General features: G+C 48.2%; 1 protein-coding gene across 2 annotated transcripts; it reads right to left on the reverse strand.

Moving 5' to 3' along the window:
• ACER1 (alkaline ceramidase 1) lies at nucleotides 1,448-25,583 on the reverse strand. 2 transcript variants are annotated; one of them, XM_005682499.3, is made up of 6 exons: nucleotides 25,433-25,583; nucleotides 6,748-6,862; nucleotides 6,525-6,666; nucleotides 5,449-5,586; nucleotides 2,450-2,587; nucleotides 1,448-1,994 (listed from the first exon to the last, which is right to left on the reverse strand). In XM_005682499.3, exons 1-6 carry the CDS (start codon nucleotides 25,523-25,525, stop codon nucleotides 1,826-1,828), a joined length of 795 nt encoding a protein of 264 aa, XP_005682556.1. In that variant the 5' UTR covers nucleotides 25,526-25,583; the 3' UTR covers nucleotides 1,448-1,825. The 2 variants fall into 2 exon arrangements, with proteins under 2 accessions (XP_005682556.1, XP_005682557.1); XM_005682500.3 differs by lacking the exon at nucleotides 5,449-5,586.

Genomic DNA, 27,524 nt, shown 5'->3' on the forward strand with positions numbered 1-27,524 from the left:
AAGATGGCTGAATATGGATGGATGGATGAAGGATGGTTAACAGTTGAATACATGGATGGCTGGAAGAACAATGATTAATGGATGGTGAAAAGATGACTATATGGACGCATGAAGTGGATACATAGATGGATGGATGAAGGATGGTTAACAGTGGGATACAGGAATAGATGTGAGAATAATGGATGATGGAAGGATGAATAATATATGCACGGATGGATGAACAGATGGATGTGCGGATGGTTGAATGAATGGATGATACATTAATAAATAAATGGTAGATAAAAAGACAGATAATAAATAAAAGGGCAAAACAATGAATGAATGAATGATCGGATGAGTAAATTAAAGGAGAGATAGACGGATGGTTCAATGGAGAGTTCAAAAGAATGAATGGATGGATGGACGAATGGACAGATGAAGGATGAGGAGATGGGTGGATGTTTGCCAGACACCATTCTGAGAACTTTACATATGTCATCTTCTTTTATCTACACAGAAATCTAAAGAAGGCAGGAGTGCTTTACAGACAAGGTCCTTGAACTTCAGAGATAGAGGGGGGAAAAAATCACTTCCCTCAGAAAATACAAATAGGAAATAGCGGAGCAAGATTCAAATTTACATCTGCCTGACTCCAAGCCCTGAGCTCTTAACCACTGTGGAAAGCACCCTCCTCCCTCTCTCCTCTCACTTTGAGAGCCTGTACCAGCCACCACGGGCTTCCCTGGTACCAACTGCTAAAGAATCTGCCTGCAATGCAGGAGACCCCGGTTCGATTCCTGGGTTGGGAGGATCCCCTGGAGAAGGGATAGGCTACCTACTCCAGTATTCATAGGCTTCCCTAGTTTCTCAGATGGTAAAAAACCCACCTGCAATGAGGGAGACCTGAGTTTGATCCCTGGGTTGGGAAGATCCCCTGGAGGAGGGCATGGCAACCCATTCCAGTGTTCTTGCCTGGAGATTCCCATGGACAGAGGGGCCTGGCAGGCTACAGTCCATGGCGTCATGAAGAGTCAGACACGACTGAGTGACTAAGCTCAGCACACAGCACCCACGTCACCCAGTCCAGGCCTCCATGAGGCTCCAACGCTACCAGCCCCATAAGTCCGTGGGAGCACGTGTGAGCATGTGAGGATCCCTGAGGTCTCTGCATGCACATGAAGTCACTTCAGTCATGTTCAAACTCTTTGAGACCCCATGGACTGTAGCGCCCAGGCTCCTCTTGTCCATGGGATTTCCTAGGCAAGAATACTGGAGTGGGTTGCCATTTCCTCCTCCAGGGGATCTTCCTGACGCAGGGGATCGAACCTGCGACTTTTATGTCTCCTGCATTGGCAGGCAGGTTCTTTATCACTAGCACACATGCTTGAGTGTAAGGTGACCAGAAAACATGTCCATTCTCTAGGATGCCTCCCAAGTATCAGTGACACTGCACAGCCAAAGACAGGTCTGAAGAGTCTCACAGTGACCACCACTGTTTATATGATGCCCAGGGACCAAGCCCCAGCCTGAGGTCATTCCCAGTGGCTCCCACAGAAGCACAGCGCCTCAGAGATCCAGCCCCACGGGCCGTGTGAAACGGTAAACCTGGAAGAGGAAGTGAAAGAGGATGGGGGCGGGTCATGGAGGGCAGCTCCAAGGTCATCAGACTGCAGCACAGAGAGGTCATGAAGTCCATCCCCTGCCTCGGTACGGGGACACGGAGGACCAGGATGATGAGGAGAGGGAGCTGGAGCGCAGAACTGCGAGCATCTCTCGGTCTCCCAATTCAGGCTGCTGTCCTTGGTGGATGCGTAGGTGTCTGGTGATCAAGAAGCCCTGGTGGACCTCAGCAGCTCTTGTGGTCATCACCTATCTCCACGTAGGGCAGCCCCATGGGCCAAGTGTCCCGAGGCCAGTAGCGGACTTTGATGGTTTTGTTCGGCATCTCGTATGTGGAATCCACCACAGCCAGGATGACTATGCCATAGGGGAAGGTGAAGCTGATGAGTACGTGCCTGGGTGACAAGGTAGAGAGAGGGAAAAGATGCCCCAGCAGTCAGCTTGATGGCCCCAGCCCCACCTTTCCTGGATCCTGGCCATCAAAAGGCATCTCCTGACCACACATCCCCAAGACATACACACACATCCCAGTATCTGTGCCTGCCCCCGCTTCCCCCAGGCTCCTGCTCCAAGCTCTGGCATCTGAGATTTTCTGCTTCTAGGACCCAAGTGAAAGCGTTAGTTGCTAAGTCATGTCTGACTCTGCAACGCCATGGATTGTAGCCTGCTAGGCTCCTCTGTCCATGGAATTCTCCAGGCAAGAATACTGGAGTGGGTTGCCAAGCACTTCTCTAGGGAATCTTCCTGACCCAGGGAGTGAACCCAGGTCTCCCACATTGCAGGTGGATTCTTTACTGTCTGAGCCACCAGGGAAGCCCCTAGAGCCCAAGACCACAGGGTAAATGCTTACCAGATGCTGTGCAGGTAGGAGAAATTAATCCATTGCCAGAAACTGCAAAGCAGGCGGTCACTGATCCAGCTAGTAAAGGCAAGAGCCCAGATAACCGTGGAGACCTCAATCAGATGCCGGAGCTCCTTATTATTGGTCCTAGGGAGGGAAGAAGGGAGATCAGAGTCTGACTCAGCTAGCAGAGCCCCAGGGGGCTGATGGGAAATTCCTCCATTCCAGGAGAGGAGGCTCGGAGGAGGGAAGAACACGGGGCAAAGTGGGGGAGGGGCCAGACCCATGCTAACACGTGGGGACTGCTCACAGCAATGCTATTGTTCCCATTTTGTGGATGAGAAAACTGAGGCACATGAGATTAAGTATGCCTCATACCCCACCCTAAGGTTACACAGCCAGTATGTGGGGTCTGAATCAGGTTTATCAGAATACAGAAGCCTCAGCCAACAAGCCCTTCTGTGTTTGTGCTTTGGGGTATAAGTGTATGCGCACCTGTGGGCTGGTGCGTGGGAATTTATGTCCATGTGGCTCTGAGAGTAGGTGTGTATGTGTGTGGGAGGGTGTCCCATGTCATGGGACAACTCAGGACTAGACTATGTATTTCCCCAACAGCAGAACTAACCCCATGTCTCTTGGGAAAGAGCTTATGAGATATTAATGAGGCAATAACTCCTTCATGGGTAAAAGTGCAAGCCCTGCCTGCTAGCCTAAAAGGGGACAGTCTGAACACCAAAAAAAAAACCAAAACCACACACCTAAGAATTGGTAAAATTTGAGTACAGATGGTAAAGAATCTGCCTGCCAATGCAGGAGACACAGGTTCAATCCCTGGGTTGGGAAGATTGCCTGGAGAAGAAAATGGCAACCCACTTCAGTATTCTTGCCTGGAGAATTCCATGGAGAGAGGAATCTGGTGGGCTATAGCCCATGGGGTCGCAGAGAGTCGGACATGACTGAGTGATTTAGCATGCACACACACATGTAATTACACAAGATGCTGCCTCTGGTGGAGGTGGGGAGAATCTGGGTGAAGGGTACACTGGACTCAGTACTATTTTTGCAGCTTGCTCTGAGCCTGTAATTATTTCAGAATAAAAGTTAAAAATAAAGCATAGTGACTGCAATGGATTGAAACACTTCAGAGATAAATGTCCATGAGTTCATAATGCTTAAAAAAAAAAAAAAAAACTCTCATTGGTCCTTACAGAAATGGCTAAGGCACCAACTCATTGCTCTGGAAATTAATTTTCAAAAGGGAAAGAATTAACTCCCAATCCTGTCTTTCCTGTCCAAACTGTATTTCAAGGTTGATGAGCAAACATTCTTCTGTCTGGATGGATGGAGTCCAGACAATGAACACAGAAGGAATAATAGAATCTGAAAATCACCCTTTTGCACCCTCTAAGGAGATCACGGGTGGAGACAGCATGAAATGGTTGCTGGGATCATTAGGGGAAAGGCCTGTAGAAAACTTTATAACGAAGGATCTGGATGACACCATCTGAATCCACAGAGCAAACATAATGGCACTGAAAGCCGGACGACCACTCGTTACGGGGTCTTAATGGGCTGGAACAGGCAGCACCCAGTGCCACACATGAAGTGGGAAAAAAAGTTAAAGCTAAAACTAGATCTATTAATTTACAGAGAAAAAAAAAAAAAGGGAAACAGGTTGGAAGACACCACAGGAACCAGCTGGCCAAATTCAAGATTCAGGATGTACTACAGGACAAATCTTTGAGCTTCTGTTATCAAACCAGAGGCATGAAGAAAGGGGGAAGGAGGAAAGGACTGCTATAAAAGAAGGAACACCTGAGGGACTGTGTTTGCCTTCTGATTTAAACAAGACCGAGCACAAGAAGACGTCTTTGGGAAACTGAGGAAAGGTCAGTGCAAACTGGTATTATTTATAGATGCTGTTCTAAGGAAGCATCTTCCATTCGTCTCTCTAGATCCTCCGCTACCTTTTCCCAGCCAGCCCTGAGCCTCAAGGGCTGGCAGGGTATGGGGTGGGGGAGCTGAGTTATGTGGACCTGGAAATAAATATTCCGATAGTACCCTCCCTCCACCATTTGATTCCTTGCTGGGGCTCCCCATTGGTCAACCCAACTGGAAACCATTGGCCATCCCAGCTGGAAACTGTTGGCCAACCCAACTGGAAATCATTGACTTACCCAATTGGAAGCCCAAGGATAAGGGCTTGGCCCTTATCCTGGATTTGGCCCACACAACCTCCCTCTGGGATTGGCTCAGGCTGACTGTAACCAACAACTGGAGGTCACAGCTCTGGCCAAGAAGACTCTCTGCTACCTCTCTCCTTCCAGATTCTTGCAATCACTCCTTGCCATCACTCCCCATCCCAGGTCTCCTGATGAGCATGGAGTCCCGTATTAACAGAGGGGTTCTAAATGATCTCTAGTGATGTTCCCACAGTCTGCCCTCTTCTTTGTAAACAACCCTTTTATACAACTCTCCTTAAATGGCCCCATTTGGGAGTTCCTTCTCTAGCCTGCCAAGACCTAGCATGGGTTAAAAACGGTAATTTTTTATCAGAAAAGTGAAACCCTGAACAATTAATGGGTGACATTACATGAAATCTACGGGGATAGAGAATCCAGGTTGGGGACCTCCCTGGTGGTCCAGTGGTTAGGACTCTGAGCTTCCAATGCAAGGGGTGCAGGTTCCATTGTTGGTTGGGGAACTAAGATCCCACGTGCCATGTGGCCAAGAAAAAGAAAAAAGGAATGCAGGTTGGCAACATGCTGTTGGGGCTGGTTAGTGGGCACATGGAGGTTTATGATACAATGCTCTCCACTTGTATGTGTGTTTGGAGGTTTTCAGAGAAGAAGGACAAGCTCTGCCTTAGATTTCAAATCCTGGTCCTGGCCCTAGCTGGTGAATGATCCTGGGGAAGGGAACATGGTGAGGCTTTTCTCTGGGGGGTGGGTGCGGCTCCTGGAAGAGAAAGGGGTGCCACCTCTCTGGGCACCTGCAGTCACACCCACTTCTTATACTCCTGGACCACGATGTAGACAATGTGCAAGCCAATGATGTTTAGGGCATATGCGTTGATCGTGGGCCTCAGGAAGGACAGGAAGGTACTGACCAGGGTGATGATGACGATCAATGAGATGTACCGGGACCTGAAGGAAGAGAAGGTCTCAGCTGTGGCGGGGCCAGGCAGGGGGAGGGTGGTTGAGGGGTATTCCTGTGGGGTTTGGGTAGTCACATGGAAATCTCATGGCTGAGATAGATAAGAAAAGGGAAGGGGTTCCGAGAAGCCCAACTGAGCTCAGAAAAAGGTCTTAAGACTCCCAGGAGGGCTCAGTAAAAAAGGTCAGATGAGGGTCCCAAGGCCCAGGTAAATTCAGGCAAGAGTCTCAGGTGAGCCAGGTGGGATTAAGGAAGGAGCACCAGGGGTCCCAGAAACTATTAGGAGAGAGGTCCTAAAGGCTTGGGTTTCCCCAGTGGCTCAGTGGTAAAGAACCCACCTGCCAATGCAGGAGACCCAGGTTCCACCCCTGGATCAGGAATATCTCCTGGAGAAGGAAATGGCAACCCACTCCAGTACCCTTGCCTGGAGAATCCCATGGAGGGAGGAGCCTGGTGGGCTCCAGTACATAGCGTCGCAAAGAGTCGGACACGACTGAGCACGCACACGCCTAGAACCCCAAAGCAGGCTCAGAAAGCCCTGGAGAAGCTCTCAACTCTCCAGGTGGGATACAAGGAAGAATAAGCAGGTGGGTAAGGGGACAACAGAGGACGAGATGGTTGGATGGCATCACCAACTCAAAGGACGTGAGTTTGAGCAAACCCCGGGAGATGGTGAAAGTAGAGGAAGCCTGGGGGGCTGCCGTCCATGGGGTCACAAAGAGTCAGAAATGACTGAGTGACGGAACAGCAACCAGGGGAGGATTCCAGGGCTCCCAAGTATGCTCAGAAGAGGGGTGCCTGGAAGTCCGGTTAGGTCAGGCAGGGTCAGGAAAAGGTCCTGGGGGTGTTGAGGGGAGGGACTCCAAAGACGGTATGAAGGATAGGTGGGCTCTGGTAGGACTGACAGAGGGCCGGCCCCTGCCCCCACCTGTTCTGCCCTAGGAAGGCAGGGAAATAGCAGCGGGGCAACCATAAGCTGTAGCCGCTGGCCAGCAGCCACAGGATAGTGATCTCATCCAGCATCTGGCCCAGGAAGCTGAGCGTCATGTGAAAGTACATGGAGAACAGTCCTGGAGGGAGAGACAAAGGCAGGTGGTCAAGAGTGCTGTCCCTCTTGCCCCCTCCCGCACTGTCCCAATGTCCCCACCTACCTGTGATTGTGAAGAGAATGAACAGCACGTAAATGTAGCGGGAGCGTTTCTGGATATATGGGCGCATCAGAAATGTCATGAGGGGCCCAAAGATTAAGAAGGTGACATTGCTGAACTGGAGAAGGAAGGGGAAAGCATAGTGAGGGGCTGTCAAGACAGAGGAGGCCGAGCACGGTCGCCCTCAGTCATTGCCCAGCTGGTCAGCAGCCATCTTTCAGGCAGTGAACTGGCCCAGGGTCTATCCATCTTTCAGCTGACCAGTCAACCACTCATTGGTAGATCCATTTCTCCATCCATTACTCCGTGGGCTCATTAATTCATGCAATGCACGTGGTGAAGACTATCTACTAACATTTTCCTTTCAGCAACAGTGTCCCCCAAGTTTGAGCTGGGCATTCAACTACTCAACTAAAGACTACATCCCCCAGCCTTCCTTGCAGCTCACTTTGGCCTTGGGACCTGCTCTAGCCCATGGGACAGGACTGTAAATGAATCATCACTATAACTTCCAGGTCAGTTCTCAAGAAGCTGCTTGAGGCTTGCTCTCTACTTCCTATGGACTGAAATGCAAACACAGTGGTCATGAACTGGCCTTGGCCTTGTAGACAAGGAAAGACAGTGCAATACCCTAGTGACTCACTTCTAAAAAATAGTCTGAGGGGACTTCCCTGGCAGTCCAGTGGTTAAGAATCCACCTTGCAATGCAGGGGGTTTCCCTGGTAAAGGATCTGTCTGCAATACAGGAGACCTGGGTTCAATCCCTGGGTCAGGAAGATCCTCTGGAGAAGGGAATGGCTACCCACTCCAGTATTCTTGCCTGGAGAATTCCATGGACAGAGGAACCTATCAGGCTACAGGTTCCTGTCAGGCTACAGCTCCTGTCAGGCTACCTGTCAGGAGTTGTGAAAGAATCAGACAGGACTGAGCAATTAACACTTTTACTTGCAGTGCGGGGGACATGGGTTCAATTCCTGGCCAAGGAACTCAAATCCCATGTGCAATTAAGCCCCCACACCTACTGAGCCTGTACACCACAAGTAGAGAGTCCATGTGCTTCAACAAAAGATCCTGCATGCCAGAACTAAGACTGTGACTAAGACTCAACTCAGCCAAATAAAAAAGTACTAAAAAAGAAAAGAAATACAGGGAGCAGGGACTTCTCTAGTGGTCCAGTGGCTAAGACTCTGAGTTCCCAATGCAGGGGGTCTGAGTTCTATCCTTGGTCAGGAAACTAGATTCCACTTGCCACAACTAAAGATTCCCCATGCTGTAACTAAGACCTGAAGCAGCCAAATTAAAAAAAAAAAAAAATTACAGAGCACAGTGGTGGGTGTGGGGAAAATCATTCACCTGATACAAGGTCAGCATCTACTAGCCTAGGTCCTGGTCACCTGTACAGTTTCCCAAGACAGGAGCCCTCCTGATTCCAAAGCTCTCCTGGGACAATGATGGAATCAGCTCAAAGGTCACCATTTAAGAACCTAGCCTTGGCAAACTGGTTTCCCAGCCCATGGTCCCACCTATGTACTTGTTTTCCATGCCAAAGTCTCTGATGTTTATCAATGGACAAGGTCAAACACAACTCCAGGAGGGCCACCCGGTTCACAGCAGCTATCCTAGAACACAGAGATCCCCCTCCTCCCCAACTTGCCCTGTCTATATCACAAAACCCTACCCCACTGGAATAGATACTCATGCCAAAGCAGGATATCAGGCTTTCTCTTTTAGGAGGTTGAAACTTGGAACAGGCACAAAGCCTGGGAGTCACCAAGATTGAGTTGCATCATTGACCGCTCTCTACAGAGGCCCTGGGATATTGTTGTGATATTTAAGATGTGACAACCACTTTGCCACCCATGAGAAGACAAGGCTGAGGGAAAAAAAAAAGCGAATGCTTGAGGACGGTATCTGCACATTTGCTGAAGCCTGCAGACCTACTGCGGGTCCCAGCCTTCCTAAAACAACTCATCTTTCCATTTTTTAATGCATCTCACTATCTTTCCAATATTCTCTCTTTCCCCTTCTTGTTTGTTTCTTTGTCTTGGTTTTTGGTTAGTTTTTTTTTTTTCCCTAATTGAAGCACAGCTTATTTACAATGTTGTGTTAAATTCAGGTATACAGCAAAGTGCTGGGGTCCAGCCCCGGTGGATCCAGGGAATTCGAAGGGTGGACAGCATTGGCGTGGAAAGACTTGTTTATTTATTAATATAAGATTAGATTAGGAAACTATAGTGTAGTAAGAAGATTAAGTGGAGGAAGAGGGCTGAATAGCTTGGTTTACGCGGAAGGCCAATAAAATTCCAGACAAGGAATTTGCACCATCTACATTGGGCCACCGGCGCCCGCTTGAATATCTAAGGGTGCCTCGCCTTAAGCTCCCTTTCGTGCGGGTCTTAACAGCCAGGGCAAGTAAGTAGACCTGGCGAGTCTCCGCGCCCCAGGTGGAGATTCAGCCTGAAGTTAAAGTACAGAGCAGAGAGAGGGAAATGGAGAGAAGAAGAAAGAGAGAGAAAGACACGGGGGGAGCCAGAGTCCCAAGAAACCAGGCTGAGAGACTAGTTCGAGAAGCTGGTCCGAGAAACTGGCCCCTGGCCCCCATCCTTTATTGTTCAGAAGGCCTTTTATACTTTTGATAAAACACGGAGATCAATGGGTAATACAAAATTATGTAGCATTCGCAACCCAGATTCTTTCCGTATATCATATTGTATACAAAAGGTCTCAGGTGATTTACATTATCTTCTGGCCAAGAGGCTTGTTAACACTTTTTGGCTCTCTTCCTTAATGAATGTTAATTTTGTTTCCCCTGAAGTGTTTTTCTTTAATCTGCATCTCCTTAAAGCATTAAAGTTACATCTCTATAAAACAAAGGTGCAGTGGGATATAACAAAGAAGGTACTTAACTCAAAGATCTAATGTTGCTAATACCAGGTCTACTACTTGTTTTTCTATATACCAACTATATCTAAAAATAAAGGATATGAAAATTTGGCAGCAAGCATTGACTCAACAAATGAAACGTTTAATCAGTCCTATTCTAAAGATTTTGACTCCTCGGAAGCTCCTACATTCCTAGGATGTTTTAAGCTTCCTGTGCCTCCTGCGGTCAGGAGGCCTCAAACAATCACATGCGCAGCTGTACAAGTCCTGCAGGCAGGCTAGAAAGCCATCAGAGGGTTTTTGGATTGAAACACTCTTTCAAATGCAGAAGACTAAAGCCCTGAATTGACTTTTTCCAGAAAATGTCAGAAGAGTGGAAAAGCAGAGCACAAAAGCCGGCAGATTTTTGTTGGGGTACATGCTTAGGAATTTCCAGAGGGGTCCCTGAAGTCTGAGCACGCCTTGCGTATGTCAGCTTCCTTCCTCATGACCTTGTCACGGGCGGGATTCCTCACACTGGCTTCCGGCAGCAAAGTAATTCAGTTACACATATATTTGGTCTTTTTCAGATTCTTTTCTATTATAGGTAATTACAAAATTCTGGATATGATTTCCTGTGCTATACAGTAGGTCCTTATTTACCTATTTTATATATATATATAGTTTGTATCTGTTAATCCCAAGCTCCTGGTGTATCCATCCTCTTTGATAACCGTAGGTTTGTTTTCTTTGTGAGTGTTTTGTAAATAAATTCACTTGTGCTGTTTTTAGATTCCACGTGTAAGTGACATCATGATATTTGTCTCCGTATCTGACTTACCTCACTTAGTATGCTAATCTCTAGGTCCATCCATGTTGCTGCAATGGGCAAAGTTTCATTCTTTTTTTTAAATTTTATTCATTTATGGCTGTGCTGGGTCTCCAATGCTGTGCGCAATGGGGGCTAGTTGCGGTGAATAGGGGCTACTCTTCAATACAGTGCACAAGCTTCTCCTGGCATTGCTGAGCACAGGCTCTAGGTGTGTGGAGACTTCAGTAGTTGCAGCGCATGGGTTTAGCTGTGCCATGGCATGAGGGATCTTAGTTCCCTGATCAGGGGCCGAACCCACATCCCCTGCACTGGTGGGCAGACTCTTAACCACTGGACCACCAGGGAAGTCCTGTTTCATTTGGTTTTAATGCTGAGTAGTACTCTGGAGAAGGAAATGGCAACCCACTCCAGTACTCTTGCCTTGAAAATCCCATGGATGGAGGAGCTTGGTGCAGGCTACTGTCCATGGTATCGCAGAGTCGGGCACGACTGAGCGACTTCACTTTTCACTTTCGGTACTTCACTGAGTGTAGGTCCCACATCTTCTTTACACATTCATCTGCCAAAGGACATTTAGGCTGTCTCCATGTCTTGGCTATTGTAACAATGCTGCTATGAACACAGAGGTGCATGCATCTTGAATTCATGTTTTTATCTTTTCCAGATATATGCCCAGGAGCGGTAAGGTAGCTCTCTACAGGCTGAGCCCCATGAATCCATCAGCAGTGGTATATTAGCTAGGGTTCTTTCATAGCAAGCAACAGAAAATGATTCTGATGAACTTAAACTAGAAATATAAATTGTGTGTGTGTGCAGGTGTGTGGGTACTTTTTTAATTGACCAAATTATTTACTCATGTATGTGTTCATTCATTCATTTATTACAATGAGCTCAGTAATTAAAGGAACTGCAGAGGACAGGAAAACCAGAAACCAGAATATCTTTGGCCCTTTAATAGACAATCTCTCCAGGGGACAATTTTGGGTATGAATGAAAACAACTGTATTCAGTCTTTACTGTGCAAGCCCAAACTTCAAATTCTGGAGAGTGGGGATGTCCCTAGTGGTCCAGTGGTTAAGAATCCACCTTGCAGTGCAGAGGAAGCAGGTTCAGTTCCTGACTGGGAAACTAAGATTCCACATGCCACACAGCAAGTAAGCCCACGCGCCACAACCGTTGAGACCATGCATCACAACCGTAGAGTCCATGAGCTGCGTGGAAGATCCCACACACTACCACTAAGACCTGACACAGCCAAATTTTTTTAAAAAGTGGAGAGTGTAGCCTGGGCCACATCTGATCCTTGGAGGAGACTACTTTGAGTGACCATCCCACCGAGACCATAACCAGGTGGCTGATGAGGGGGAAATGGAGCCATGGATACTGAATGGGCAAAAACCCCACACAAATCTGATGTCCCCTCCATCTCCAGCCACATGCCAGCCCTTGGGGAAACCAAGTGTGCCTGAAGATGCTGAGCCATCCAGCCTCCCAAACTCTTAAGCCTCCACTTGGAACACATCTGTGACTCCCATACATCAAATCCAGATTCTTTAACTTGGCTTACACATTCCCTCCATAGCTACCTTTCCCCACCTTCAACTGTACAATCTGGGTGGAAAGAATAACTCAGCTCCTCCAAAGGAGTCTTACTTTACTTCTTACCTCCTGGAGTTTTCACAGACTCTTCCCACTGCCTGTAAGGCTCTCAGTCCCATGTAGCCCTCTTTGCCAGCCCAACTTCTCTGTATTTAGCCTGGGGATTGCTTTCTTCCTAAAGCCTTCCTAAGCCCACAAGGCAGGGTCAGGGTGGTCTTCCTTTGTGTGCCATGCAGTCCCATGTTCCTGACCCTGGTCTTGCTGTTCTAGAACTATCTGGGTCTCCTGCTACATCTAGTCTTGAGAATAGGGATTGTGGCTTCTGCCTTCTCCATTATAACCTCAGGAGCCAGAATACAGTACAAAAAAGTCTTACTGAATGACCCAGATAACCACGAGGGTGTGGAGTCAAACATCCTACAGTGTGAAGCAAGTGGGCCTTAGGAAGCATTACTATGAACGAAGCTAGTAGAGGTGATGGAACTCCAGGTGAGCTATTTTAAATCCTAAAATATGCTGCTGTTAAAGTGCTGCACTCAGTATGTCAGCAAATTTGGAAAACTCAGCAGTGGCCACAGGACTGGAAAAGGTCAATTTTCATTCCAATCCCAAAGAAGGGCAATGCCAAAGAACATTCAAACAACTGTACAACTGCACTCATTTCACATGCTAGCAAGGTTATGCCCCAAATCCTTTGAGCTAGGTTTCAGCAATACATGAACCTAGAACTTCCACATGTACAAGTTAGGTTTAGAAGAGGAGGCAGAGGAATCAGAGATCAAATTGCCAACATCTGTTGGATCATAGAGAAAGCAAGGGAATACCAAAAAAATCTACTTCTGCTTCACTGACTATGCAAAAGCCTTTGTGTGGATCACAACAAACACAAAATTCTTAAAGAGATGGAAATACCAGACTACTTAACCCTCTCCTGAGAAACCTGTATGTGGGTCAAGAAGCAACAGTCACAACCTTACATGGAACAACTGACTGGTTCAAAATTGGGAAAGGAGTATGACAAGACTGTATATACTGTCACCCTGCTTATTTCACCTCTATGCAGATCTCACCATGCAAAATGCAGGGCTGGACGAATCACGAGCTGGAATCAAGACTGATGGGAGAAGAAGCAACAGCCTCAGACATGCACATAATACCGTTCCAATGCCAAACACTGAAGAGGAAATAATAGCTTGTTTTTTATAAAATATTTATTTATTTGTTTATGGCTGTGCTGGATCTTTGTTGCTGCTTCTGGGCTCTTTCTCTAGTTGTGGCGCACGGGCTTCTCATTGCAGTGGCTTCTCGTTGCAAAGCAAGGGCTCCAAGCACGGGCTTCAGTAGCTGTGGCGTGAAGGCTTCCAGGGTTTAGAGCACAGGCTCAATAGTTGCGGCGCACTGGCTCAACTGCTCCCAGGCCTGTGGGATCTTCCCAGCTCAGGGACTGAACCTGTGTCTCCTGCACTGGCAAGGGAATTCTTCACCACTGAGCCACCAGGGAATCCCTAAACAGTTTCTTAATGAAGGTGAAAGAGGAGAGTGATCTCCTATTGACTGTCTCTCAAAACAGTTCAAATGGATTTACCTGTCACACACGGGAAAACACTTGGCAAGGACATCCCTGGTGGCCCAGTGGGGTAGACATGGGTTGAATCCCTGGTCCTTGAAGATCCCACATGCTGAGGGGCAACTAATTTGAGCAGCACCAAGTTAACTGAGCCCACGTACTTAGAGCCCATGCTCCCCAACAAGAGATGCCCACATATGCCACACCTAGAGAAGGCCTGGGCACCGCAACAAAGACCAGCTCAGTCAAAAAAAGTAGTGAATTTTAAAAAATACTTGGCAGAGGGTCCTGCATCTAGAAAGTTCTGAATAGAAGGCGCTATAACTGTTACTTTCTAATCTTTTGAGCACGTGACTTTACAGGTTGTTCTTAATCCTCACACACCCGTCAAGGCCAGGCTTTCTAGTTCCTGTTTGGCAATGTGGAACCTAAGTCTCAGAGACGTGGAGTGATTCCTCCGAGGTTGCACAGCTCTGAAGTCTGCTTTTACCCCATGCTTTGAAAGATAGAATGGGAGTTCCCTGGTGGTCCAGTGGCTAAGAGTCTGTGCTCCCAATGCTGGGGGCCCGGGTTCCACCCTTGGTCAGGGAACTCGATCCCACATACCACAGCCAAAGATATCACAAGACGCAACTAAGACCCAAACAAATAAATAATTTGTTTGCAGCCAAACAAATAAATAAAATTTTTTAAAAAAATTTAAAGAAGAACAAGAGGACTAGATGTGTGGTGATGACTAAAGGGGGGTTCCCCTGTTTCCTGGATGTGTTGTCTAATTTCTCTGAGTCCCCCTTTCATGCACTAGTGGAATTCATGCACCAGTGAAATTCATGCACCATCAATGCTGTCTAGGTTTTGATGATCCTCTCCTATTTTACTGTAAACCTAGATAGTGTATTAAAAAGCAGAGACATTACTTTGCTGACAAAGGTCCGAATAGTCAAAGCTATGGTTTTTCCAGTAGTCACGTACAGATGTGAGGGTTGGACCATAAAGAAGGCTGAGTGCTGAAGAACGGATGCTTTTGAACTGTGGTGTTGGAGAAGATCCTTTAGGACAAGTCAATCCTAAAGGAAACCAACCCTGAATATTTATTGGAAGGACTTCTACGGAAGCCAAAGCTCCAGTACTTTAGCCACCTGATGCAAAGAGCTGACTCATTGGAAAAAACCCTGATGCTGGGAAAGACTGAAGGCAGGAAGAGAAGGGGACAGCAGAGGATGAGATGGTTGGATGGCATCACTGACTCAATGGACATGTGTTTGAGCAAGCTCCAGGAGATGATGAAGGACAGAGGAGCCTGGTGTGCTGCAGTCCATGGGGTCACAAAATTTGAACACAATGAGTGACTGGACAAGAACAACAGCAATGCTACCATGAAGGCTGTTGGCAAGGGATGAGGGGTGCATGAGGCCAGGCATTGAAAAGCTACCTTGCTGGGGACATGGTTTCAGCTCAAGAAACAGTAAAGGCTGCTGCTGCTCTTGTTATTGTTGAAGGAGATATTAATAGCAGGCTTATTATGCTCCAAGCCCAGCTGCCTGCAGAATGAAGGTAGGGGTTCTGAACGTCCTTGAGTGTGTAGAATGAGGACACAGTGATGGGCGGTGCCTGTGACTAACAAGCTCCAAGTGGCTCTGGAGTCTCTGATAGAATCAGAGCCCAAGTTTCCCAATCACTGGCCCCACCCAGACTCCAAGAGTTGGGCGAGGCACCCGCCTGAGATTATGGCCAGTCCCGAGCTCTCACGCACGTGAGCTGGACTGCTTGGGTCCAGGCCCCAGAAAGTGACTTCACCTCAGTTCAGTCATTCATTCACTCATTCATTCGCTCAAGAATCATCCACCCCTTCAGCCCTTCAGCACCGTCTGTGTGCTCAAGGACGTTGTTGTTGTTGTTCAGTCACTAAGTTGGGTCTTTCTTCGACTCCATGAACTGCAGCACGCCAGGCTCCCCTGTCCTTCACTATCTCCCAGAATTTGCTCTAACTCATGTCAATTGAGTTGGTAATGCCATCCAAGCATCTCATCCTCTGTCAACCCCCTTCTCCTTTTGCCTTCACTCTTTCCCAGCATCAGGGTCTTTTCCAATGAGTTGGCTCTTCTCATCAGGTGCCCAAATTATTGCAGCTTCAGCATCAGTCCTTCCAATGAATATTCAAGGTTGATTTCCTTTAGGATTGACTGGTTTGATCCTGCAGTCCAAGGGACTCTCAAGAGTCTTCTCTAGTCTCCTGCATTAGCAGGCAGGATTTTTTTTTTTTTTTTTTTTTTCACCATCTGAGCCATCTGGGAACCCTCCCTTCAAGAATATTACCAGTGTCTGAAACAAAGTCCCTGGGACTTCCCTAGTGGTCCAGGGGTTAAAACACTACACTTCCACTGTAAGGGGCATGGGTTTGATTCCTGGGCAGAGAACTAAGATTCTGCATTCCACTTGGCATGGCCAAAAAAAGAAATAAAAAACCCTCAAAGACCCTCTGTTTACCAGGTATCCAGTCAGAGTTTGGGGGTTATTCTGTGCCTCATTTTCCTCCCCTATAAAATGTAGGCCTTGGGACTTCCCTGGTAGTCCAGTGGTTAAGAATCTGCCTATCAGTACAGGGGTTCACTCCCTGGTCCTGGAAGATCCCACATGCTGAGGAGCAACTCAACTCGTGGGCCACAGCTACTGAACCCACACAGCCTAGAGCCGGTTGCTCTGCAGTAAGAACAGCCACTGCAATGAGATGCCTGCACACTGCGATGAGAGAGTAGCCCCCACTTGTCACAACAGGACAAAGCCGGAGCAGCAACGAAGACCCTGAGCAGCCAAAAATAAACAAATAAGTATTTAAAAAAAAACCCCACAGGCCCTATCTCTGAGCACCACGGTGAGGATTAGAGAACTGAGTGCTGCCAGCCCAGGGGGTTTTGGCAGTTTTGTTCACTGCTGCCAGGCCCCCAGTGTCTAGAACAGTGCCTGGCATGCAGTAGGTGCCCAGCAAAGTTTTGTAGAGAATAGTACACGCAAAGAATATGTGTCAGGGGAATTCCCTGGTTGTCCTGTGGCTAAGACTCTGCACTCCCAATGCAGGGGGCCCAGGTATGATCCCTGGTCAGGGAAGGAAATCCCACATGTGGCAGATAAGAGTTCACAACTAACAGATCCTGGATGCTACAACTAGGACCTGACGCAGCCAAATAAATAAAGATTTCTTTAAAAAAGGAATATGTGTCAACAGTGCATACACACGCCTGGTGCTTGCGCAGTGTGCCATGGGGCAGCTATTATTCTAGAATGCTTTGCTGTTTGAATCATCAAAATCCGGCAGGGCCTCTGGTAAGTGGATGTGGCTGGATTCCTGAGGGCTGGAAGGAGGAAAGGGAGCGAGATGGGGGAAGGGAAGAAGGAGAGGGAGGAAGGAAGGAGACTGACTTGAATTAACGCCTCATCTCATCTCAGCCTTTCTCATTTACCCACCATCCTGGGCTAAAACCACAGCCCCTGGACTTCCCCGGTGGTTCAGTGGCTAAGAGTCTACACTCCCAGTGCAGGGGGCACAGGTCTGGGAGGATTCCACACGCCGCTGGGCAACTAAGTCTGAGTCCCAATCACTGAGCCCAGAGCCGCAACTACTGAAGTCCACACGATAGAATCTGCGCTCCGTAACGAGAGGAGCCGCCGCAGTGAGAAGCCTGTGCACCACAATGAAGAGCACCCCCAGCTCGTCACCACCAAAGAAAGCTCACGCGCACCAGCGAAGACCAGAGCAGCCTAATGAATACTTTTTAAAAACATGCTTCTTTCCAAGACGCGACTTCACCTACTGTGGCTTCCATGAAGACAGAAAACACCTGTTTTATCCTCAGCTGTGTCACCAATGCCTTTAAAGTTGGGCACCCAGTAGGCACTCCAGAAGAATTTGTTAAATCAATCAAATCAAGAAACATGTCTGGGGGGTGGGGTGGGCAGGAGGGATAAATTATAGTGTAAGATTAATAGATACATACTACTGAATATAAAATAAATAATGTGGTGCTACTTTTCAGCACAGGAATCCATACTCAATACCCTATAATAAACCAAAATGGGAAAGAACATGGAAAAGGATTTCCCTGGCGATCCAGTGGTTAGGACTCTGCATTCTCACTGCTGGGGCCCTGGGTTTGATCCCTAGCAGGGTAGCTAAGATGCCACAAGTAGTAAGGCATATATACTTTATATATATATATATATTCTTTGTGTGTGTGTGTATATACATACACTCCAGGCAGATTCCTTACCCACCAAGCCACCTGGGAAGTCCCAGCGCCCCACAGAAACCCCCTTGTTGCATAGGAACTCAGTCCTCTGGAGTAGGAAATGGCAACTCACTCCAGTCTTCTTGCCGGGAAAAGTCCACAGACAGAGGAACCTGGCAGGCTACAGTCCATGGGGTCCCAAAAAGTCAGATATGACTGAGCACCATGGTCAATATCTGCTGAACAGGAGGAAGGAATGAATGCGTTTTTCTTCCCTAGCAGATACCACAACCTGGCATCCTATACCCTTGACTCTCATTTAGTGCTTCCATCTCCCAGGACACCAACCCCTCCTCCCGTGCAAGCACACTCAGTCGTATCCAACTCTCTGTGACCCCATGGACTGGAGCCCACCAGGCTCCTCTGTCCAAGGGATTCTCCAGGCAAGAGTACTGGAATGGGTTGCCATTTCCTCCTCCAGGAGGTCTTCCCCACCCAGAGGCTGAACCCATACCTCCTCTGTCTCCTGCCTTGCGGGCGGGTTCTTTACCTGCTGAGCCACTGGGGAGGACCCATTCCAGCCCCGTGACGGCAGGCATTTCTGTCTGCTTTCATCACTGCTGTGTCCCTGGAGCTGGAGTATTGCCTGGTTCCAGCAGTTTCCGATGAATGAAGAGGGAAATAAAGAGGTCATTTCAATCTACCCCGGCATCAGCTCTAGGAGGCCAGCAGGGTGGGGGTCACAGAGGCCTGTTTCTCTGAAGGGGAAGAGAGATCCAGAGGGACCTACTGAGTCTGGGCCCAGGATGTAGCAAGGGCATTCTCATCAGTTTCAGCTGTGCCATTATTCTAGTCATGGCATCTGCTCTCCCTGAGAGAGCAGGAACCATGCCCTCCTCGGTTTCTGCTGGGCCTGGCATACCAGAGGTGCTCTGGAATTAATTGCAGTTGCTGTGGGAATTCCCTGGCCGTCCAGTGCTTAGGACCCGGCACTTTCACTGCCAGGCACAGGTTCAATCCCTGGTCCCTGAAACTATTAATATGATCCTGCAAGATGTGCAATGAAGCAAAAAAAAAAAGAAAAGAAAAGAAATTGCTGTTGCTGTGAATGTTGAGGAGAAGAAGGGCAGATGAGGGAGGTGTGGTTTTGAGCTCATGGGACCTGTCAGTCACAGCCAGGTGCTCAGAGAGGGGCGGGCCTTGCGCCTGGGTCACACGGTATCCAGGGAAGAGAGAGACAGGAGTTATTAGCACACTGCAGAGGCCAGCCATGCCAAGGTTGTCCAAAGAGGAGGTGAGGAAGCTGATGGAGGTGTGGGCACTGCAGCTGGCAACCTCCTGGCTCTTATCTCCCCATCAGTTCGATACCCACCCCCCACCAGACTCGCCCTACTCATTCCCACCTGCCCATGCAGCTCCCCACAGCAGGCATGCCATCCCACTGCTCTGGATCTGAGCATCTGGGAGGGAGTTTTCTAGGGAGGATGGGATGCAGAGCTTCTGAAATGTTGGCAGGATCCCAGGGAAGAAATTTCAGCAGCACAGCTGCCTCTGGAGGTTAAAGTTGGGAGCGTGGGGAGCCTTGGAACATCTCCCTACACCACTTGAAACTCTCCCAACTTAACAGCAGCCCAGCAGGAGGCCACCAAGCCAGAGCAAACAGGCACCCACTGGGGTGGCCCATGCAGCACGCACCACGCACCATGCTCATCCTATCCCAACCCTCCCACACCCCCACCACACTCTGTCCCAGCTGGACCACACTTCCAGACTCCTGGCCAGACTGTGAAATGCAATCAGGTGTCCCAGCCACTCTCACAGTGTGGAATCCCCCATGCTCCCAAGTCTGCCACGATTCCCCAGTGCCCGCACGATGGCACGTGGACTCTTCTGCCTGGCAGCCTTGTCTTGGCCTCTGGAAACCTCACCAGCCCTTTTTCTCACCTTCAGTTCCGGCCCCTCCGGCAGGCAGCCTAGGTGCTGGCTTCCAGCTACCAGTTCTCGTCTCTCACCTCAAGACCATGGGATATGCTGTTTCCTTTGCCCCACCCACCTTAGAGAACATTAACTTATTCCTTAAGCTTCGAGGTTCCCTCCCCCACCCACCAAACGGAGGTGTCAGACCCCACCCCATAGTTCCCCACCATTACTTCGGGAGCCCTCTTTCTCCCTTAGTCACGAGCTAACCATGGGGTTGGGAGGAGTCCATTCCTAATTCTGAACCACCCCCTCCACAGCCTGGGGGCCCTAAGCCTCTCTGGGACCTGGAATCACCCAACACAAGTTGGTTTACAGCATTTTTCCTGAATGCATAATGAGTCAGTCAGTGAATACAGGATAAATTTCAAACACTCCAACTCAGTATTGAAAACTTCATCTATGCATTCCCCCGGTGGCTCAGTGGGTAAGAATCCACCTGTCAATGCAGGGGACCCAGGTTAGATCCCTGGTCTGCAAAGATTCCACTTGCCGCAGAGCAACTAAGCCCCATGGGCTGCAACTGCTGAAGCCTGAGTGCCCTAGAGCCCGTGCCCAGCGAGGAGAGCAACCACGACGAGAAGCCTGCACATGCACACAGCAGTGAACGAGGAGCCTCCGCTTGCTGCAACTAGAGAAAGACCCTGAGCAGCAACGAAGACCCAGCACAGCCAAGAATAAAATTTGTTCATTAATTTTTTAAAAAACCTTCATCTTTATCTGGCCCCACATTTTGGGCACAGAGACACACTTTCCCAAACTGGTTGTCCCTCTTTTACTTCCAGGACTTAGCACATCATTTTCTTCTCTTCTGCTCCCTTTCCCAGACTCCTACCAGCCTTGGTGAGCTCCTATTCTTCCTTCAAAACCCAACTCCTAGGTGCCCTCCTCCATGAAGCCTCCAGAAACCTGAGCCAAGTCCTCCAGCATGTCCTTCTTCTGTACCCTGACTGTGTTGGGCTGGGCCCTGCATCTACCAACTCCAGGCTCACAGTTCCTTTCCAGCAGATCAGCAAGAAAGCAAAAGGTTCTTCAGAGAGCACTGTTTTCCAATTACAAGTTATGACGCCTAAATGGATTGTGATGAAATCCATGTGAATGAGTTTAAAATTTTCTTTCATGGGCTTTTCTTGGTAGTCCAGTGGTTAAGAATCCACCTTCCAATGCAGGGGACATAGGTTCAATCCCTGGTTGGGGAACTAAGATCTCACATACTAAGGGCAACTAAGACCAAGTGCTGCAATGAGTGAGCTGTGAGCCTATGGGCACAACTAAGATCTGATGCAACCAGAAATAAATAATATTAAAATTTTTTTTCTTCTACATCATCTTCCATTTACATACCTAGATCAAAAGCATGCTTTTAAATAGCTGCCTAGTATTCTGACGTATTCAGCACTACACAGATTGGTGAAAATATTATGCTTCTTTTTATTTTTTGGCTGTGCAGTTTACAGGATCTTAGTTCTCCAACCAGGCATTAAACCCAAGTCCTCTTCCCTGGTGACTCAGATGGTAAAGAATCTGCCTGCAATGCAGGAGACCTGGGTTCCATCCCTGGGTCAGGAAGGTCCTCTGGAGAAGGGAATGGCTACCCACTCCAGTATTCTTGCTTGGGAAATCCCGTGAACAGAGGAGCCTGGCAGGCTACAGTCCGTGGAGTCGCAAAGAGTCTGACACAACTGAGCAACTAACACTTTCCTTTCACTCTTCCGTGAACGCGCAGAGTCCTAACCACCAAACTACCGGGAATTTTCTATGGCTTCTTTTTCAGTCACTTATTTATTGCCATTGCAAATGTCCCAGAGGTGACATTATACACAAACTTTGCCAGCTATAGGGATTATCTCTTTGGTGAAAGTTCCTAGAGGTACAATGGCAGGGTCAGGGGTAAAGCTTATTTGTAAATTGATGTCTTTTAAAATATTTTTAAATATTTATTTATTTGGCTGAACCGGGTCTTGGCTGCAGCATTTGAACTTTTAGTTGTGCCGTGTGGGATCTAGTTCCTGGACGAGGAATCAAACCTGGGTCCCCTGCATTGGGAGCACAGAGTCTTAGTTACTGAACCACCAGAGAAGTCCCTGTAAATTGATATCTTGACACAAGTTGTCAACTTGCTCGAAGGAGGCTGCAGAATGTGAGCGTGCCCACATTCATTAAAAAAAATAAACCAACTCATTTTTAACTCCTGATTTGAGAGGCCGAAAAGAAAAATATATATTGTTTTCTATTTAGGCTTTAAAAAAGAAAAACTTCTTATATGAACAGGAAGCAGACTACAGCCCCCTGAGTCAAATCCAGCCCACTGTCTTTTGTATGGCCCATGTGCTAAGAATGATGTTTACAATTTTAAAAGGTCACAAAAAGGGAATTCTCTGGTGGTCCAGTGGTTAGGACTCAGATTCCATTGCAGGCGGCAAGGGTTCCATTCTTGGTCGGGGAACATCCCAGAAAAGGAAAAAAAAAAAGGTTTCAAAATTAAAACAAGGACAATATTGTGACACTTGAGAGTTACTTGAAATTCACATTTTGGTGTCCACGAATAAAGTTTTATTGGCATTCAGCCATGTTCTTCTGTTTACATATCATCTTGGCTGATTTCTAGCTACAAGGGCAGAATTGAGTATTTTTGAAAGAGATCTTGTGGCTCCCCAAAATCCAAAACTACTGTCTATTTGGGCTTTCCAGGCAGCTCAGATGGTAAAGAATCTGCCTGCCAATGCAGAAGACATGGGTTTGATCCCTGGGCTTGATCCCTGGGTCAGGAAGATCCCCAGGAGGAAGGCATGGCAACCCACTGTAGTGCTCTTGCCTGGAGAATCCCATGGACAGAAGAAGTCTGGCAGGCTACAGTCCATGGGGTCGCCAGAGAGTTGGACGTGACTTAGCTAAACAACACTGTCTCTCTGGTCTTCACAAAAAGAGTTTGTGGGGGCTTCCCTGCTGGCTCAGGGGTAAAGAATCCGCCTGCCAATACGGGAGACACGGGTTGGATCCCTGATCTGGGAAGACCCCACATGCTGCAGAACAGCTACGCCTGTGCACCACAACTACTGAGCCCACATGCCACAACTACGCAAGCCTGGGTGCCCTAGAGTCCGCGCTCCACCGCAAGAGAAGCCACTGCAACGAGAAGCTCGAGTACCACAACTAGAAAGTAGTCCTTGCTCATCGCAACTAAAGAAAAGCCTCCACGGCCAAAAGTAAATACATAAATTATATATATGTGTGTGTGTGTATATATATATATATAAAAGGAGTTTGTGGATCCCCAAAGTGTATGCCTTATTATCTATAGTGATGGGGTTAGGGAACTCGGAAGTGTGTTGGAGGAGAAAGTCTCTTCTATAACAACTCAGATTTGATTTCCCCATGCCCTGATCTATTTGCCAAAGCCTTTTGAGTAGAATAAAAGACATCCTAAGGAATTCCCTAGTGGTCCAGTGGTTAGAACTTGGCACTTTCACTGCCAGGGCCCGCTTTCGATCCCTGGGTCGGGGAGCTAGGATCCCACAAGCTGCACAGCCAAAAAAGAAAAAAACAAAAAAGATGTCCAAGGCAAATACTGTCTGGTGAAACTTCTGTTTCTGACTGATAAGTATCTGGAAAGGCAGGTACTGGAGGCTGATGATGTAGAAATCTGTCTGAATACGTGTCATGACCAGAATCGGTTTTTAGACCTACAGCCTCGGCAAGTTATCTACAGGCTATTCAATTTTCTGCATTTAGAGACAGGCTGAGGGCTTCCCCAGCAGCCCAGTGGTTAGGACTGTGCTTCCACTGCAAATAGGCACGGTTCAATCTCTGGGACTTCCCTGGTGGCTCAGACGGTAAAGCGTCTGTCTACAATGCGGGAGACCTGGGTTCGATCCCTGGGTCAGGAAGATCCCCTGGAGAAGGAAATGGCAATCCACTCCAGTACTATTGCTTGGAAAATCCCATGGACAGAGGAGCCTGGTAGGCTACAGTCCATGGGGTCGCAAAGAGTCGAACACGACTGAGCGACTTCACTTTCACTTTAAATCTCTGGTCCAGGATCTAAGATCCTGCAAGCCCCAAGGCACAGCGGGGGAAAAAAAAAAAAAAGACAGGTTGAAGAAAGATAGCATGGAGGGGAATTTTGCACAAGAGCACACGGATCCGGATGCAGCCCACACCTGAGCCAGCCCTCTCTCCACGCCTTCTGTGGGGTGCGTCTGGAGATGGAACTTTCTGGACTGCTGGGGAATGCAGAGAGGAGGGTTCCAGAATCCTCAGCCCTCTTCTCTGCCTCTAGGCATTGGCATATTCAGCCCCCTCCCATTTTATAAGGCCACTGAGGGCCAGGAAGGGTCAGTACCTCAAAAGCTGGGGCAACCTCAGGGACACCTCGGTTCTCAAACTCTCATGCTCCAGCTCTGGAAAGTGGTGAGGTCAAAGGTAACAGAGTCAGAGCAACTTGGGTATTGTGGCACTGAGCTTCCCCCTCTCCAAGAGAAAAACCTCTCCTGGATGTGTCAAGTTCAAATCCCACCTCTGAGTACGAGGGTGACCCTGGGCATATCCTTCAGCCTCCCTGGATGCCTGTTTCATCACCTGGAAAATGGGATTAACTAACTCCATACACTATGCATGTGTGCTAATTTGCTTCAGTCATGTCCGACTCTTTGCAATCCCATGGACTAGGGCCCATCAGGATCTTCTGTCCATGGGATTTTTCAGGCAAGAATACTGGAGTGGGTTGCCATGCCCTCCTCTTGGGGATCTTTATATGTGGTGCCTAATTCCCAGGGAAGATTAAATGGGGTTTTTCAGGCAAAATATTTAGGACGATGCCTGGCACACAGTAAGTGCTCAATAAAGGCCATTACGTGCAAGATTGCATGTTCATCATTTATTGAGCATGTACTGTGTGCAGGGCACAGAGTAAAGGATGTTTCCTCATTACCCACCATCCTGGGGGCTCCAGGGAATGTCCCCGGCAGCCCGCACAGGATAGCATAACTGCACATGTCTTTGGTCACTCACAGATTTCAACCTTCAGTTAAATGCCACTGCCATTGACACAGGATTTTTGAGCTCATTTGCTGTGCCCCCATAGCAAGAGCTGGGGAAAGGATGACCAGTCATCCTGTTATACCTGAAACTGAAGGGTCTCCTGACACAAGACTTATGGTGCTGAAGCCAAGACAGTCCCAGTAAACCGAGATGATTTAGTCACCCTGGGCTGAGAGTATAGCTGAGAATGAAGTAGACATAACCGCCTGCTCCAGGAAGTCCTCTCTGACCCATCCCTCCACCACTGGCTCAGAAGCCACCTCTCGGCTTCTCTGAAGCCGCCTTTGCACCCCCCTTTACAGCACCATCACCCTGGCTTATGAATGCCCGGAGCAGCCTCTGTATCCTCCACTCCAGGAGGGCAGAGAGGGCTCTTTTTCAGGTCACTATGGCGAGGCTCATGTCAAACAGAGACAGTCTAGTGAATGAAAGCCAGCGAGGCAAGCCTTGCCTAACAGATGAGCAAACCGAGGCCCAGAGAGACGGGCCACTGGAGCAGGATTTCCCAGCAAGGAGGTGGAGGAGCTGGGGCTTGAACCCCTGTCAGCTGAGACTCTGTCCTGCCAGCCCTCCCACCCGGCCCCTCACCGTGTTGTAGAACTCGGCCACCAGCTGTGAGTACTGGAAGTTGGGCTCACACCAGTCCACCTCGGAGCTCTGGTAGGCGAAGATGCTGGGCATCTCGACACCTCACCTGCCGCCCGCTGGCTGCGTCTGGCAGAGTGCAGCATCTGCGCCTACAGAGGGACAGGCCCAGCCAAGGCGGGGAGAGGATGGCGGGGTGCCCTGCGGCAGACAGGTCGAGAGGAGGAAAAACCTGCTGGACGGCTCCCTGGTTATACCAGGGACAGCCTGCCTGTAAGGTGGTGGCAGCTGCCCTGGGCATAAGCAGAGGGGCTGGCATCATCCAGGGAGGGCAAGGGGGAGTGAGAAAGGGGCCTCCCTTCCCTGCTCCCTAGAAGTGGGAGTTAGGGAGACTGTTCCTTGGAACAGTAATTTAAAATACTGGTGATGTTAGATCACCATCCTCACTTTACAGATGGGCAAAGTGAGGCATATGGCAAAGTCCTTTGCATAGAGCATGCAAGGTGAGGACACCAAGATGTGCACATAAGCAGGCTCCTGACTCCAAGCTTCTAACCGCTACCCAGACGCTGCCAAAGCTACACACCGCAGCCTCCCAGATCCAGGCCAAGAGCTGCACACCTGCCCCAACTGACTCCACTCAGCTCCCTTGGGGGCCTTTGGTGATATGACCTCCTTTGAGGGGCCCAGTCTTCCTGTCTGGGCTATGGGAGACTGGGCTGTATTGAAACCATTTCTCTTGGGCAGATGAGACCGCAGATACCTGGAGGGTCTGAGTTTTGGGAGGGACTGTGGAGTTCCAGGCCTGGGGTTCCCAGTCCTGACTTCCCAGGGCTGCAGAAACCTCTGGTTTGAGAGTCAGACAGACTTGAGTTTGAATTCTGAGTTCCTCCCATTCCTAAGCAGTGTGACCATGGGCAAGTGAATTCACTTCTTCAAGCCTCAGTTTTCTCACCTGTGAGATGAGAAATAATAGAACTTCCCTCTTAGGGATTCTGTGAAGATTTAATAAGCTGATACAGCATTTCCTTAGGGAGAACATTTTTTGGTGAGGTGGACCTGCATTCAGTTAGCTGTGTAGCGAGAAATCTATTTACTCTTTTCAATTCTCAATAGTTCTAGAAGAGGGGCTCAGTTGGTGCTAATATATGTTTATGCCTCAACATTTAATCCCTTTGTTTGATAAACACAAACAAAGTACTGTTTGCCTGCCTTCAGCAGGCAACAGTATCCAGCTAGACCATCTAGACATTATTTACTTATACTGTATTTATTTTAAAGTAAGTTTGTCTTCTAGCTGCTCATAGCCACTTTCCATTCATGGCAGAGTTCTTACAAAGTTTCTTTTTAAAAATAAACTGACTGAAGCCTTCTAATTCTTGTGGTGGTTACAAAAATCTATACAGGTGAAAAAGACTGCATAGACAGATATGATAGACACACAGATGTGAATAATGACAAACTTGAAATCTGAATAAGATCTATAAATCACACTGACATAAGTTACTTGGTTTTGAAATTGTATCATTATATAACATGTAACCCAGGTAAGAGAAATCGGAGAAATATGATAGAAGGATCCAGATCTGTCTGTACACTTTTTGCAACTTCTTGTGAGTGTACAATTATTCCAAAATAAAGAGTTTTTTAAGTAAGTGGTTTGGGGTTTTCATTGGTGGATGAATGGCTCAACAAAATGTGGTCTATCCAAGCAAAGGGATATTATTCAATGTTAAAAATGAAGACAATTCTGACACCTGCTACAACATGGATAACTCTGAGGATATGATGCTCAGTGAGAGAAGCCTGTCACAAAAGGACAAACACTGCCTGATCCTAGTCACAGGAGGTCCCTAGAGGACCTCAAACCATAGAGACAGGAAGTGGGGGCCAGGGGCTGAGGGGTGGGGTGGGGAGTGGGTATTTAATGAGCACGGAGTTTCAGTTTGGGAAGATCAAGTTCTGGAGATGAATGGTGGGGATGGTTGTACAACATGTGAAGCTACCTAACGCCACTGAGCCTAGGCTCAAAAATGGTTAAGACAGGGACTTTCCTCGTGGTCCAGCGGTTAAGAGTCTGCACTCCCAACACAGA

The sequence above is a fragment of the Capra hircus genome, chromosome 7 (assembly GCF_001704415.2).
Source record: "Capra hircus breed San Clemente chromosome 7, ASM170441v1, whole genome shotgun sequence".
Classification (NCBI taxonomy): domain Eukaryota; kingdom Metazoa; phylum Chordata; class Mammalia; order Artiodactyla; family Bovidae; genus Capra; species Capra hircus.

Excerpts from the sequence above, each read along its gene's own strand:
- ACER1 (XM_005682499.3), bottom strand. The coding sequence starts at position 25,525 with ATGCCCAGCATCTTCGCCTACCAGAGCTCCGAGGTGGACTGGTGTGAG. Across the intron at positions 6,667-6,747 it reads CATTCTCTTCACAATCACAG|GACTGTTCTCCATGTACTTT; the intron begins GTAGGTGGGGAC and ends CTCTCCCTCCAG. Across the intron at positions 2,588-5,448 it reads GTGGTCCAGGAGTATAAGAA|GACCAATAATAAGGAGCTCC; the intron begins GTGGGTGTGACT and ends TTCCCTCCCTAG.